Source organism: Phyllopteryx taeniolatus, chromosome 22, assembly GCF_024500385.1.
Source record: "Phyllopteryx taeniolatus isolate TA_2022b chromosome 22, UOR_Ptae_1.2, whole genome shotgun sequence".
Lineage (NCBI taxonomy): Eukaryota > Metazoa > Chordata > Actinopteri > Syngnathiformes > Syngnathidae > Phyllopteryx > Phyllopteryx taeniolatus.
In genome coordinates this window covers 3512357-3527383 of record NC_084523.1, presented here as the reverse complement: position 1 = coordinate 3527383, position 15027 = coordinate 3512357, and the positions used below count along the sequence as shown (strand labels likewise).

The following is a 15027-nucleotide window of genomic DNA, read 5'->3' as shown; positions in this document are numbered from 1 at the left end:
GTTCACTTCCGTTTTCGTTCCGTATTTACACCACCTGCTTCCGGTTTCGTTTGTGCAGGAGTCATAACATTCACAAATAAACGCTCGATTCTTCGTATGGGTATATATAATTATAATTTATATGTGAAAATAATAATATATACGAGTTGTAGCAATTTTAATATGAATGGGACCGTACACATGTTAAAATCTAAATTATTAGTTCGAGCCATAGCTGGCGCAGCTAATAATGCTGACCAATAATCAAATCCATCACCAATCAATTGCAGGACAAGACAAATAATTATCCAGAGTACAAACAAACTTCACACCGGGAAGGCCTGAGCCAAGATTTTAACCCCAAACCAGAGAACCGTGAGGCAGATGTGCTCACCACTGGAACACTGCGCTGCCTTCATCATCCAAACTCTCATTTGGGAAAACAGGACATTTTTGTAAAGGTCATCTTGATACAAGTGTCAAAGCCATTTCATTAAGTGGAGGAGGACAAGCTTTTGAGAAAAAAACACATTTTATCTGTGGTTTTATTGTCTCTGTGTGGGTGTGGACTGTTGAAAGCTTGACCATTTTACTGGTCTGTTGACTCCTCTTCATGTACCTGCCTGGAATGTCCACCTCCCCCTTCCTCCTTCACAAAACATAAAAGGTCTCAAGTGCTTTTTCCTCAGTCTACCATTTTTTTTTTCTAAATCACAAAACACATGACATCTAAGTAACTTTTTCTATTTTGCTTTTTGTTAAAATGTCATCAGCCCCTGTGGTTGGGGCTTCTTTTGCGGCTGCAGACTACGTGGTGTTTGCTTTCATGCTGGCAGTGTCCGCTGCCATCGGAGTCTACTACGCCTGGACAGACCGGGGCCTGAGGAGCTCGGACGACTTCCTGACGGGCGGACGGCGGCTCACGGCTCTGCCCGTCTCCTTGTCTCTGACCGCCAGCTTCATGTCGGCCATCACGGTGCTCTCCAACCCCGCTGAGGTAAGGGAGAATCTGAATGTGAGGTGAGTCATTACAGAATTGAGGACAATTCAGGCACTAACATATTTGAAAAATTAACCATTTATTTTACAATTTTCTGTGTTTTTTTTTATTTTTTTTTAAAACAGGAAACAAATCATCCCTTAATTTTATTTGTACAGCTCAACCAGTTATTTTATGTCAGATCATATATTTTGCTGTTTGGCAGATACAGGTGCCTAAAAATACATGTAATTAAAAAATATTGTTCAATATATCCTTTACAATTAAAGAAAGATTCATTTTATTTGAATTTAGTATTACGATAATTGCAAGAATAGGGTTGCAAATCAGTGCAAATGATAGTTTTTGCTCAAGCGTACATGCTTCCTGTGTTAAATGCTATGCTAAATCGTCGATTCTTTTTCTAAAAAAAAATGATAATCGGTATTTTTCAGATAATCAGATAACAAGGCCTGATTACGTCCTTTCTGCTGAGTCATGCTGCTGACTTTTTTTTCTCTTCCTCACAAAGACTCAAAAGGTTTTAGCAACAGGGTTGCATGTATGTTGACATACCCTCAGAGCATAATTACTATTATTTAGAATATGTCTGTTATAAAAAAAAAACTTATTCAAAAAATTATCAGGAAGAAGTATCAACAAAAACAAAAAAAACCCAAAAGAGGTTGATTTAAATCTTTATCTGTTAGTTGGTCATGTATATTTACATTTTGTCTCAGGACAACTATAATGTATATAACAAGTTTTCGTATTTTCTTCATGGATTATTATTTTTTTGGGGGGAACAAAAGAAACCCGTGTAACTCTTTAAAACCCCAACAAATGTTTTCTTTAGGTGTACCGTTATGGAGCCAGTATTGTATTTTATGGTCTGTCCTATATCATGACCATGGTGGTGACATCTGAGGTGTTCCTCCCAGTATTCTACAGGCTGTCCATCACCAGCACCTATGAGGTACGCATTTTAAATCGTGCACAGTACATTAGGAGTATTTGTAATAGAATAAGCCTCTGTTCATCCAAATTGTGGCTCTACAGCAAAATGGACAGTCGAAGCACACAAGAATCACCAATCTAAATATTTACCTGGACAGTAACATTGTATATGATGACTACATATGGGTCAGCAATAACATTCATGATAACAGTATATCTAGGGTGGGCAAACTTTTATGCTCAATGTCCAGCTCATTTGTAGACAAAAAAAAAAAAAAAAGTTAAATATTTAAAATTGCTCATTTTAATAAATAATAATTTTCATTTTGGAAAATTAATTTAAATACAATTAACTAACCAATTATTTAATAAAAGGACTAAAAATGTTACATGTAAATGTAAAATTGTTCATTTTATATTAAAAATACTTCAAGTTCACCATCCTGCCCAACATTAAAATACATTCGTGTAGTAGGTAGAAGTGTTCATCAAACCTGAGATTTTATTCCTAAAAAGTTCATTTAGAACTATGGCAAGCCACTGTAACATGAAGCACAGTTTGAACTTTAACATTGCGCTTAAATATAAGAAATTAAAAAAGCTTGATTTAAATAAATGTAAATGTACTGAACTTGAAAGTTAAATACAACTGAACACATACCAGGCTCCATGTTGAATAATAAAACCTTTTCTTATATTCCAACAACATAAATAAAAAATGCAGAATATGTCTCCTTTCAACTAAAAATTGAGATAATTTGAGTGTTATTAGACTACATAATGATGCCAATTTTTTGGGGGATACCCTATGTTATTTGTCCTCCTCTGTCAAGTATCTGGAACTCCGTTTTAGCAGAGCAACCCGTCTGCTAGGAACCATTCTGTTCATTGTGCAGACGGTAAGAAGCCGTTCCAAAACCTCATAATTCTCACCCCTACTGTGCTTTTAACATGAGGCATTCCTTTGTCTAGATCCTTTACACGGGCATCGTCATTTATACCCCGGCTCTGGCTTTAAACCAAGGTACGGTGCCCCGACTTGAAGGTGCTTAAAGTTGCAGTAAAGCTCACACTCTGCCTCCCACTAAAGTCACCGGGATGGATCTTTGGAGTGCGGTGATTTCCACAGGCGTGGTGTGCACCTTTTACTGCACTATGGTGGGTAAAAAAAAAATAATAATATGACTATGCTGCTGAAAAGTGAACACACATTTTGATGAAATGTGTTTTCCAGGGTGGGCTAAAGGCGGTGGTGTGGACGGATGTTTTCCAGGTGTGGCCATTAATATGGCATATAAGACTAACTGCTAATATGATGAAGTGTCTACTGGACTCCTCCAGGTTGGTGTCATGCTTGCGGGCTTCCTGTCAGTCATCATCCGCTGCGTGGTCCTCAAAGGCGGAGTCGGACCTATTATTTCAGATTCCCAACATGGAGCGAGGCTCGACTTTTGGGAGTGAGTGTGCTAAAACAACAGGAGCCATTTAGTATGTGTCAAGCAAACTTTTTCATTTTTTTTTGGTTCAAAAGAGTAGCTTTGCCTTCATTCTTGTCATTGTCTCATTGATTCTCTTTTGGCCACTGGATGTCGCCAAAAACACCTGCAGCATTTTATTTGTTTTCATTATTGAAAATCTGCCTTTACAAACATGCTATACAAGGTGGGCCAATAGTAGGTATCCATTTTATTAAAGTCACACTTATTTATTGCAGTTATATTTAGTCAACACAGTTTAATCTTGAAATTCGAAGAAGGATTCTGTGCCAGGGTTTAAGTTTCAAATCATGGTTTCAAGTTAAGGGCTTTATGGTTTCAAATTAGGGTTTCAAGGTCAGTGGTATGGTTTTTAGTCTGGGTGCGGGGTTGTGTATGGACCTGGGCCTTCCTTCGTTCGTACTTTCCATCCTCCTTTCCCTCCTTACTTAAGTTTATTCAAAAAGTGTACACTACACAGTCCCTTCCTTCGGCCCACCCTGTATTGTAAAATTATTTGTCAATGAAAATCTGACTTTCAGTGTCTTTTGAAATAGGACCCTGTTCCTTCCTTACTGTGCTATCTATTCACCAGCTTTGACCCCAACCCACTGAAGAGACACACGTTCTGGACCGTGACCTTCGGCGGTACGTTCGTCTGGGTCAGTATCTACGGCATAAACCAGGCCCAGGTGCAACGCTACATCTCCTGCAAGAGCATCACCCACGCCAAACTGTGAGTTTTAGCTTGAGATGACTGGCTTTATTTGGTGTTATTTACCTGTTGTTTGTGTTTCGTATTCCCAGATCGTTGTTCATCAACCTGATCGGCCTCTGGTGCATCCTGCTGTCTTCGGTCTTCGCGGGAATGTGCCTCTATTCAGTGTATAAGAACTGCGATCCGTGGACCACCGGCATGGTTTCTGCTCCAGATCAGGTTCAGTAAAACATGAGATGTGAAATTAGGCTAGGGATGGACAAAGTATGGCCCAGGGGCCACATATGGCCCACCGAGCGTTTACATCATCAAGAGTCCTGTAATATTTGGTTCAATCATTTTGACATTTTTTCTCCACCTGAAATGGGTTCATGAAAATGTATTTATTTCATAAAATAATTTGTTACTGTATTTATTGTAAATACAAAACTGTAATATAAACCATTTTACATATATATTTTTTATTAGTTTGTTAATTAATGAATTGTAAATGAAATACAATTATTAGCAAAATAACTAATTTTCATCTCCACTCAACATTTTTATCAAATGTTTAATAAAGTCATTTTATATAATACAATGAAAACATTTTAAAAAAAAATTTGGGATATAAATTTCATATTTGTGATATATTAAACAATTGGTTAATTTATAGTATATAATAAAAACACATTTGTTAAATTCTTTGTATCCACTTCACCTATAATTAATTGCTTAATGTAAATATTGAAAATAAGAAAAAAATACTGATCCATTCAACATTTTCAATCTAATAAATTGATTTAGTGTCAATGTAATGTGTAATGAAATAGAATATTACTAAAATGAACAATTTGCATAGAAAGTTCACATTTTTAATGAAAGAAAATAGTTAATGTATTTATTGAGTAAAAATCTCAACAAATATTTGTAAAATAGACAATTATTCATGCATTTAGCATTTTTAATGTATTAAAAAATGGTAATTGATGTATTGGAAGGAATATTACATACAATAAGAAGTATTAGTAAAAGAAAATTGTACATACAAATGTAACATTGTTGATGTACTAGTTTTATTTATTAGATATATTGATTGTAAAAAGATAACATACAAAATAAAAATTATACATACACAGTGCAGTACCGTTAACATTTTTGTATTTAGCTTTACTAAATAATTGGTTAATTAATAGTATTTAAATGAATTGCACTGAATTATTTTGTTGTTCAAATACATTACATATCCATTTCAAAGATTTTTTTTTAACCTCATCTACAAATGACTTGGCACATCAGTCTCACTTTAAAAAGGCCCTCAAGTGCAAAAATGTACACACCCCTGAATTAGGCCAAAGTAAAGCAGCAAATTTTTCACTCTGTAGTTGATGCCATATTTGGTGATGGATATCCTGGGAGACTACCCTGGCCTGCCTGGACTGTTTGTCGCAGCAGCTTACAGCGGCTCACTAAGGTCCTTAACTGCACCTCAAAAATCGTACTTTTTCGGACTTGTGTCTGATTGTGTCGTCCGATCACATGCAGCACGGTGTCTTCCAGCATCAATGCGCTAGCTGCAGTGACTGTGGAGGACCTGATCAAACCACACATGCGGGTGTCCGAGAAGAAGCTTTCCTGGATCTCAAAAGTCCTGAGTAAGCATTAATGTACATTTATCAAATGAGTTTGCTCCTAACGGAATGAAAATGTTTACAGGCTTTTTATATGGCGCTTTATCCATTGGGATGGCAGGACTGGCCTCACTCATGGGTGGAATATTACAGGTAGGGCCTTATATGAGTAAAATGATCTCGTTGTGTTGGTTCCATGAGAGTTTGAATGTTGGTTTCCATCCATATAGGCCACCGTCAGCATCTTTGGAGTCATTGGAGGTCCTTTACTTGGGCTTTTCTCACTGGGTATCCTCTGTCCTGTTGCCAATTCAAAAGTGAGCCACACTATAATACTGTTCGGGCCTTAAAATCAACTTTGTTTTTTGTTTCACAAAAATCAGTCAAATAAAAACATCATCCAAGCAACGGCTCATATCTCGAAAAACTTAAGTTGAGGTACTACTGTAGTGAAGTATCAAAGTGTCTTTCAGGGAGCCTTGTCAGGTCTGGCGTCAGGCCTTGTTGTGTCGCTTTGGGTGGGCATCGGCGCCCAGATTTACCCCCCGCCTCCCACTTTGAGTCGACCCCTGCCCCTCACCACTGAGGGCTGCAACCTCACCGCTTCGGACAGCCTCAACTGGACTTCCACAGTGTCGCCCACTCGCATGAGCCACATTGCTGCTTCCCCAGCGCAGCTCGGCCATGACAGGTAAGTGGACATCCCCTCTGGAGAGCATTTTGCTTTGTATTTTTGCGGATTTTCTCTCCCTTTGCAAGGAATCTGCTGGCAGATAACTGGTACTCCCTGTCCTACCTTTACTTCAGTCCCCTTGGGACCATCACAACCGTCACGGTGGGCCTGCTCATCAGCCTTGTCACAGGTATGATGAACATTTTTGACACAGTCGGCTTTTAAAATTAATTCAAATTTAACCTGGATGATTGAAATTTCAGGAGGTTGGAAGTGCAAAGTGGAATCAAGGCTTACTTTGATGAAAAGAGACACAACTCTCTTTTGCATACTCAAGGCACTCAAGGACAGAGTAAGTCTAACAAATACCTTTTTAGATTAAAAAAAATAAAACTAAATCACCATTTATGCAGTTCCTCACTATTTTATCTATTTTTCCCTCTTCAGTTAATGACAAGAGCCGCCAAGCCTGACCCGACACAAGGCAAAAAGAAGCACCCCGGGAATATTAATCCCGCTTTTTGCGACATGGAGTTGGACTACATGAAATGAAATGCAACACGCTTGCATGAGATCCATATTATTTTCCATGTAGGATTCTGTCACTTATGTCATTGCAGATCAGTGTTTCCCATGTATATGAAATGATGATCTCATTTCCATTTACTCTGTGAAATCTGGACCTGTTTAGTTGAACACAAAACTATTATTCTGTTGCTCAAATGGCAACAAATGGAAACACAGGTTAATTGTACTACATCGCTGGATAGATATAGATGAAGAAAGATGTTATAAGTAATAATTGTCATGAAAATGAAATGGGGGGGCGGGGGGGAATGAATAATTTCTCATGGCACACCTGATGACCTCTCACGCAGTGGTTGGGAATCACTGTTCTAGATAATTGAAAAGGGCTCTATAGGTCATAAACCATCGTTGAAGCCAAGTATATCACACTCTCTTTGCAAATGTGTCTTTTTATTGATTGATATGTCACACAAAGTGGCTATTTTATGCGCCAATTATTCACCATAACAAACACTATGAAGGTAATCCAAGTACGTGAGGCCTCTTTGCTTTGTGCACATTTATTTTGTTGTTCAACAGTCCGTATTATACACAGATTTACTGTACATACATTTACATTTATTTGTCACAAATTCCCCTTGAATCCATATGAAGAATGTATGGCTGTATGGTTTGTTGGTAGCAATAAATTAACAGTTACAGTTGTGTAATTATGGCCGCTTCCACATTACTCCCACACAATGCCTGCAGCTGTTTGTGTACTCAACATGCACAAGCGACTTGAACAATACATTAATATCAAGTGACATATTAAAATGTTCATTTTTGAGTGTGTGTGTGTGTGTCTTCGAGTGCATGTGTACAAACACACTGCAGAATTATCTGAAATGTGAATAATTGTGAAAAATGGACAGCACCATTCTTCACTGTAGTCCAGGCTAGAAATTCATAGTTATAAAATAATAATGAAATCCTAGGTGCAATTATGTTTCTGGGTCATAATAGCGCTTTTTCATGGCTCTGTATTTCTTGAGGAAGTAGAGGGCCTCCAGCTCTTTGATGACAAACTCTCCGCGTCCCACAAGCTTTTTGATGTGTTCGGGGTCCGTCACGTCTTTATTCTTCATGAAGGCCGACTTGAGGCGCTCTCGGAAAAAGGCCGACCCCTCCGGGTAATCCCGACCAAGATACAGCAGCTTTTAGACGGGACGAAAACACATTTGACCATCACCTCATGAAACCTTACCCAGAAGTTGGGCTGGGCAAATTGGTTTTATGGATTTATTTGAGTTTATGTGGCTGGTTGATTTTTGTTTTGTTTTTGTTTACAGAAGCTCAGAGATTTGGTCACTATACTTGGCAGCGTGTTCTGTATGACGAACATTTTGCAAATCTTTGACGAGGTATTTTTGTCCAAATATTATGCAAGGGTAGTTTAGCCTCACCTAAAAAACTCTGCATGAGAAAAGCGCATTTTTCTTTTCTAAGAGGAAATTGTTTACACTTTATAAAGAAGAAATTCTTTTTTTTTTTTTTCTTCTGTGGAGATTGATGCAAGTTAGGGGTGGGGAAAACCTTGCTGGGGAAACAAACTTTCAAAGCTCTTTTTGTGAGAGGTGGAATAAAGCAAGTCCCATGAGGGGGGAAAAAGAAACGAGCAAAACTTGAGTGAATGACGCCAAAAGTTCACTTACGTTTTTGTAAAGCCTAATAACGTCACGTCTTAGTGGGTTGGCCATGTGATAAGTGGGGCGACACCCCTGAAAAGATAAGGAAGCATCAGAGAGATATTAGGAACTGAATTGTAGCAGTAGATCATGAATGGAGAGCACAAAGGCTTAGCTTTAGCTAAACAATAGCACATTAGCAAGCAGTTTTGAAACACATTGCATCTAGTCTGCCGAAAAAACATGTGACAACAATGTTAGGCAAACCATACCAACGTCGGTGTGGTAGTTGGATAGGTGAATAAAGTTAAATTAAGTATTAATAAAGTGGAATCTTGACGTTGTCCTTGTGGTAAAGGATGTCCGAGCAGCCTGCCGTACGTCGTCCGTTATGTCGTAAGTCACAACAAGCGCTGCCGTAAAACATTTTTTTTTTGCTCCTAATTTTACAAGTACTGCACTATTTTTTGTTTAAATAATAAAAACATATATAAATTTGATATACTTTTAGTTCATGAACGTGGTCGAGTCGAAGGCATTAGCTGAATATGCTACTTGAGGGATTTTTGTAATAACAAAAATAAAATTATTATGCTCCACGTTTTATCGTCAACCCTACACTTTTTTTTAATGAATTACGAAATGTTGCACTATTCCGTGGAGGTCACCTCTACTATACACATGCACGGCAAAATAATAATTCAAAGAATAAAAATAAATAAAAAAATAAGTGTCATTTGTCATTTGTTTGCAGGTTGTCATGGAGATCTAGCATTAAGTGGAAGTGTTGAATTTGGTAACGAACGACTTAAGAGGAAAAGCTGTTTTTTTGTTTGTTTTCATTTTGTAGCACGATGTGAACGACTTAACTAAAGCTTTGACAGTTTTTGAATGTATGTACTGTTGATTTTCTATTAACTATTTCCTCACAAACGGATACCAGTGTGTCGTCATGGTGAGTTTATTGCCCCTAACAATTGACCCACCCCTGTATAGCAATGTGTAATACTTCTTTTCTATCTGTAATTGCATGGTTTTTGATTCCTCCTCCTTAAAAAAAAAATCTCGTGTGACCGAATTGAAAGGCTCCCAAGAAAAAGGTAATCCCAACACTATTTTGCCTTTATTTTCGACTTTCGCCTATACACAAGTGCATCTTCTGTCATTAGCACAGTCTCAGAGCTACATTTTTCAAAATACGCTTCAATACTGTAATTTGCTATGTATTCCAGGGTAAAAAGGGTCCCAAGCTGACCAAAGCTGAAAAGGCGAGGCTGAAGATCGAGGAGGAGGAGCGAAGAGTGCGAGAGGAAGGTCTTTAAATACCTAAAAACTTATTAATAAATACATGAAGGTGTCCAAATGTAATCCTTTTTTTTTGTTTTTTTTTTTGCTGTCCAGAGGAGGCCCGGATTCAAGCGGAGAGAGAAGAACAGGAACGGTTGGAACGACAAAGACGGCAGGAGATCTTGGATAGGCTCGAGGCTAAGGTACTCTAATAACAAAGCTATGTATGCGTTGCTAAATCCCTAAATTTGTGTTGTTTTTTCTTAAAGGACAGCGAACGCAGGGGCGGTGAGCTGGGGGAACTGCGCTCCCTTCTGGAACAGAATTATTTGGCTGTGTTGAAGTATAAAAATGATGTTGCACAAATGTCCAAGGTGTGTGTTACAACCAGAAGTGGAGTATGTCACATACAGTGGATATTTAAAAAGAAAAAAGGTTTACACACCCCCATTCAAATGTCAGGTTTTTGTTACAAAATAGAGACCAAGATATATAATTAACTAATAAGACTTTTTTTCCACCATGAATGTGACCTATACCCAGTACAACTCAATTGAGAAATAAAATAAAAATAAAATCTCTGAGATCGGAAATAGAAATACCCAACAGTGATAATGTGGTTATAGAAGTGTGCTGTAAGTGTTGCTTACAACATTCAAAGTTTAATACCCACATGGATTCAGTTGAGTCATTTGTGTCCATACAGTGGGAGAAATACATGCAATGCAGTGACATTCCAGACCCGGCAGTGCAGCAGGAAATCAACACGTTCATCAGCTTGTGGAGAGATGACCCTGAGCGCAGCGTTAAGACTGTACTCAAGCAGTGTAATGTCGCTCTAAAGGTCTGCAGTGCTTTTTAATATCACTACAACACGTCCCTATGTTATTTAGAGCAGTTATTGTGTCACTGGCAGCTGATCGAAGAGCTGGCAACACTCCTCAGGGAGGTGACTGATGAGGAACACATCCCGAAATACCAAGAGGCGCTCTTGCATCTGCAGGATATAGTCTACGCCAAGATTCTCAACACCAACATTGATATCCTCAAGGTGCACTTGGGCTCCTCAGGTTATGCCTAAATTACACAAATCCAGTCTAAACAATGCTAAATAATACTCAGTTTGGACAGGTATTCGTTTGACTTTGTTTAATTTTGTGGTCAGTGGTGTAGATTAGACCATACTGTTTGTAATATTGTGGTTTGCTACTTGAGTGTCAAAATATGAGACAGGTATGAGATGGACAGAGGGCTGGATGGATAAAACACTTAAGGACATTTAGAAAAAAACTCCTGAGTTATGTGAGCAAAGTAATGACTTCAGACTGTCCTTAAAGGCAACAATGGCTGCATGAATGGCGAGATAGATAAATCCCAGTGGGTTGCAGAGATATAGTGGGCTTTATATTGTTTCATGGGGGATCCCTGCACCCCCAAATCTTCGGCTACAGGTATATCGTTATCCAATTATGGAAGAGTATCGACTAAAGTGTGTCGGGTTTATGTCTAGGGGGCCAGCAACAGCATTGACACAGAGACCGGCAACATGCAGGCTGTGATTAAAGACGACAACACCACTTTGTGTCTGTGGGCCAATCTCATGAGGAATCCCAGGTACCGAGTGGCAAGTCTTTGAGAATGGGGGAAAACAAATGTACAATATTCATTAATACGTGTGACGCTTACTCAGGTTTAAGTGTTTGACCTTTGAGGGAGTGGGCATGGGCTTCGAGCTGACCAAGCAGCTCGCGGCGAGCAACATCGCCTTGCGGATCCTTCACACCAGCTATGACCACTTGTCTACATTGTCCAGGATGACACACATGAAAACAACCATTGCCCCTCCCAGGTCTATTGAATATCCCCATCACCATTACCTACATTTCTTGTAATTCCCTGCCCTATGGTTTCCAGGTTGCGCACCTTTTTCGAAGACATTCCGCTGGAGGTAACGGAGGAGGGGGACGAGGCAAAAGAGACACAGGAGGAGACGCAGGAGGAGCAGGAGGACAAGCCCGCTGAGGAGCAAGAGCAGGAGCAAACTGTGGAAGAGGAAGTTCCGCCGGCCCCAGAGTCTGAAGGGGCTAAGGTTAGGGGACCGACTCCCTTTAACCTTCCCCTCTCCAAAACCACACCCTTCCTGAAAAAAATAAGTCAAAACAAAGGAGCTCAGCACCTCAAAACTTCTGATCGTAAAATTGCTCCTGGGTGCGTTTCAGAAACCTCGAAAGACATGGCATCATCTGGGATTGCCCCAGTTGTTTTATTGGCATATTCAATTTACTGTATGTAAACCTCTGACTTTGAAGTCATGAAAAATTGTCAATACAAACAAAACAAAAATCACTCTCCATCTTATTAGCATGGTTTGACTTGTTGAATTTAATATAATTCAAAATCAGTAAAGTTGATGATTTTTGTTTTGTTTAAATGTAGCATTCAGAAAGTCAACTGTCAAGAGCCAGTATGCAACATGCAGAGGATGGAGATGGCCAGATCGTAACGCAGGTGGAGGTTCTCGTAGGTAAGCCTGATCCACTTCAGATCCCAAAATACACTTCCAAAAGTTAAAGTGCAATGTTGAAGTTAAGGCAAAGCCGTGTTTTCTCACCTCCCATCCAGCCGAAGCGACTCCTCCGCCCCCGGATGATGACCTGATGGTTTACGGCGAGGGCGTCGAGGCGGTGGACCTGAGGAAGTACACGCCTTTGGGTGGAGTCTTCTACTATGAATTGTTCCACCTTCCACCGCAATCTTATCAGGTCAAGGGCTGGGAAATCCGAAAGGTGAAAAAAACCATACATGACTCACTAAAAGTTAGGGATATTGGACTTTCAGGTGAATTTGCAAGATGATGTTTTCCATCGATTATGCTACAGTACTTGCAGTGTTTTATAGATGTCGGACGCAGGGTTGAAAGTTTTCCAGTATGTTGCTGAGAAGTCAAATCAAACAGAAGATGAGGAAGCCGCTTCCCCACTTGTCGGCCTGTCTGTGAACCTCCCTGATGCGGTGGTTTTCCTAGAAACCCCTCTTGTGGGTCGTTGGGATGCAGAAGGTAGGGACTGACCAATTTCATCCAATCACGTCCTCTAGCAGTGATCCTCAAAGTTTGTTACTACAACAATATTCACAGTTTGAACATTAACACTGTTTAAATATAGGGGGAAACAAACTTTATTTAAATAATGAATCAATTCAAATTGATTGCACAGAATAAAAATGATACCTAAATAAAGGTTTGAAAACAAATAGTGGTAAAGGATTAAATGCAAATGTATTGTCCTGAAAAGTAAAATACAACTGAATTTACCTAACAAATTTACTCCAAGGGATTATTTTGAAGTCACTAACAATAAGCAAAATTTGCACATCGAATTAGGTGATTTTTCTGTGATCTTTCGTCCCATAGGCAAGTTTTGGAGGATGGACGGTATCAGTGGCTTCTCTTACCGTAAGCATGTGCGTGAGGAGGAGGGAGAGAGAGAGGGAGAGGAGGAGGAGGAGGGGGAAGGGGAGGGGGAGGGAGAGGGGGAGGGAGGGGTGGCAAAGGTCTCCTTCAAGATGGAGTCCTTCTACCCCTTCGTGTTGATGCAGCACACCTACGGCAACTTTCCCTTCCGGAGCTGGGAGCTGCGACCACTGGGCAAAGACTCTGCTCTCTTCAGCATCAACGGGGCGCTCATTGACCTCTGCATCAGCATCCAGGTGGGACTCAGCGAACGCTGAGGAGGAGGAAGGTAGTTTGTAACTGGGTTTTTGTGTCTGTTTTCCAGGGGAATCAGTGCATGCTGCAATCGGAGCGAGAGGTGGGCCTCACTAACCTCTTCAACAAGTGGATGAGCGCGCCCGACCTGCAGCAGGCCATGCTCAAGGCGGGGATCAACATCTTTGTCAACGAGCACACTGACAAATTTGTCACTTCTTGCCGCAAGGTCGCCATCTGCCGCCTTCTCCCACATCAAAACGTCTAAGGGCACCATTAGATTTGTCGTCGTACAAAAGCTAGAACATCCATGGTGTCATTGTAGCCATACAACTTAAAATGCTTGAATGTAAATCCTCTAAATAAGGAAAAAAAAACAAAACCGCTTCATTGGCAAAGTACAGCCCGCTTCATTATTTCATCTGGCCCACCAAGTAGTCAATTTCAGTACCGTAATATTTACTTTATTCTTTTTGCAGGGTTTTTTTCCTCTTAAAACTGGTTGATTGAAATAGATTTGTTCATTTAACCTTTTTTATCCATTTATTGCATTGCATTTAAATTATTGTAAATTATACATACTGTAAACTATTTTATTACAATGGTTGATTGTAAATCAAATATTTTAAGTTTTCCATACACATTTTAACCCCCACTTTTTTTTTTTTAAACCTTATCAAAGTTTTGGCCTGTGAGTCCATTTAAAGTTTGCCCACCACCAAAAGTTAACATCTCCCCTCATATTGGAGTTGTAAATACAGTAGATTGTAGCCCTAACTGCGTCAGTCCTGTTTACAGTTTTCCTATGTCTAATATGACTTTCACACTACTATTTGGTTCATTTTTCATAAAATATACAATCTGTGGCTTCTTTTGTCTAAAGGACGCACTTATGGAACACGTTGCCTATGAACAGATGGCCCTGTTCGCGTCAGTCTGCGCCTTCTCATGGAGTAAATGGAACGCCCAATGTGGTTCAGAACATATCGTCATAAAGGTGGGTCCTCTCGTCTACATTCCGTCATGACGACCTCATGTATCAGTAAATGCTTTGCCATTTGCGCAGAGAAGGAAACAAAAGGAAGGAAATTATGTCATGATGATGGTGGACATTTTTGCCGTGTCAAGGTCTGTGAGCACCAGGGCCCCGACCCGGCACCCGAAGACTTGTGGAATCTCTACCTCGTGGGGGCTCAGAGATTCCAGAAACTGGAGATAACTGAAACGAGCGAGGTCTTCTGTGCGGACCACCATCCCGACAGCGAGTTTCACTCCACCTTCATCCACATGCTGCAGGACAACATGAGCCCTGAAGGGATAAGTCTGACCCGAGAGACCCACTTCCTCTTCGTGGACACTGTTCAGAGTCTGTTCTGTGCCATCAGGCCACTCATGTTTTGCTAATCCTGTGCAGAATAACACACGTTACATTCTATTGTAGATTTAGC

General features: G+C 39.8%; 3 protein-coding genes across 3 annotated transcripts; 2 read left to right on the top strand and 1 right to left on the bottom strand.

Annotated features, from left to right (window-relative positions):
- Nucleotides 1-639: 639 nt before the first annotated feature.
- On the top strand, nt 640-7751 carry LOC133471723 (sodium-coupled monocarboxylate transporter 1-like). The gene is made up of 17 exons (XM_061761577.1): nt 640-976; nt 1815-1934; nt 2749-2814; nt 2888-2939; nt 3006-3073; nt 3150-3188; nt 3257-3372; nt 3986-4126; nt 4198-4327; nt 5473-5561; nt 5633-5742; nt 5804-5871; nt 5949-6035; nt 6192-6409; nt 6478-6581; nt 6655-6743; nt 6839-7751. Exons 1-17 carry the CDS (start codon nt 743-745, stop codon nt 6941-6943), a joined length of 1836 nt encoding a protein of 611 aa, XP_061617561.1. The 5' UTR covers nt 640-742; the 3' UTR covers nt 6944-7751.
- On the bottom strand, nt 7461-9018 carry lyrm5a (LYR motif containing 5a). Its single transcript, XM_061761586.1, has 3 exons — nt 8859-9018; nt 8614-8679; nt 7461-8115 (listed from the first exon to the last, which is right to left on the bottom strand). The coding sequence occupies exons 2-3, from the start codon at nt 8656-8658 to the stop codon at nt 7903-7905; spliced, it is 258 nt and encodes an 85-aa protein (XP_061617570.1). The 5' UTR covers nt 8659-8679; nt 8859-9018; the 3' UTR covers nt 7461-7902.
- A 384-nt stretch (nt 9019-9402) lies between these two features.
- Nucleotides 9403-15014, top strand: dnai7 (dynein axonemal intermediate chain 7). The gene is made up of 17 exons (XM_061761570.1): nt 9403-9541; nt 9672-9686; nt 9819-9900; nt 9988-10076; nt 10143-10247; nt 10580-10717; nt 10790-10924; nt 11384-11487; nt 11564-11722; nt 11788-11962; nt 12310-12397; nt 12496-12659; nt 12772-12931; nt 13286-13581; nt 13650-13808; nt 14463-14576; nt 14708-15014. The coding sequence occupies exons 1-17, from the start codon at nt 9539-9541 to the stop codon at nt 14981-14983; spliced, it is 2262 nt and encodes a 753-aa protein (XP_061617554.1). The 5' UTR covers nt 9403-9538; the 3' UTR covers nt 14984-15014.
- The last annotated feature ends 13 nt before the right edge of the window (nt 15015-15027 follow it).

Bases quoted from the DNA above. Each gene is read 5' to 3' on its own strand.
- LOC133471723 (XM_061761577.1), top strand. From the start codon at position 743: ATGTCATCAGCCCCTGTGGTTGGGGCTTCTTTTGCGGCTGCAGACTAC. The intron at 2,815-2,887 runs GTAAGAAGCCGT...TCCTTTGTCTAG, and splicing joins TTCTGTTCATTGTGCAGACG to ATCCTTTACACGGGCATCGT. The intron at 6,744-6,838 runs GTAAGTCTAACA...TTCCCTCTTCAG, and splicing joins TCAAGGCACTCAAGGACAGA to TTAATGACAAGAGCCGCCAA.
- lyrm5a (XM_061761586.1), bottom strand. From the start codon at position 8,658: ATGGCCAACCCACTAAGACGTGACGTTATTAGGCTTTACAAAAAC. The intron at 8,116-8,613 runs GTAAGTGAACTT...CCCGTCTAAAAG, and splicing joins TTATTAGGCTTTACAAAAAC to CTGCTGTATCTTGGTCGGGA.
- dnai7 (XM_061761570.1), top strand. The intron at 11,723-11,787 runs GTCTATTGAATA...TATGGTTTCCAG, and splicing joins ACAACCATTGCCCCTCCCAG to GTTGCGCACCTTTTTCGAAG. The intron at 12,932-13,285 runs GTAGGGACTGAC...TTCGTCCCATAG, and splicing joins GGGTCGTTGGGATGCAGAAG to GCAAGTTTTGGAGGATGGAC.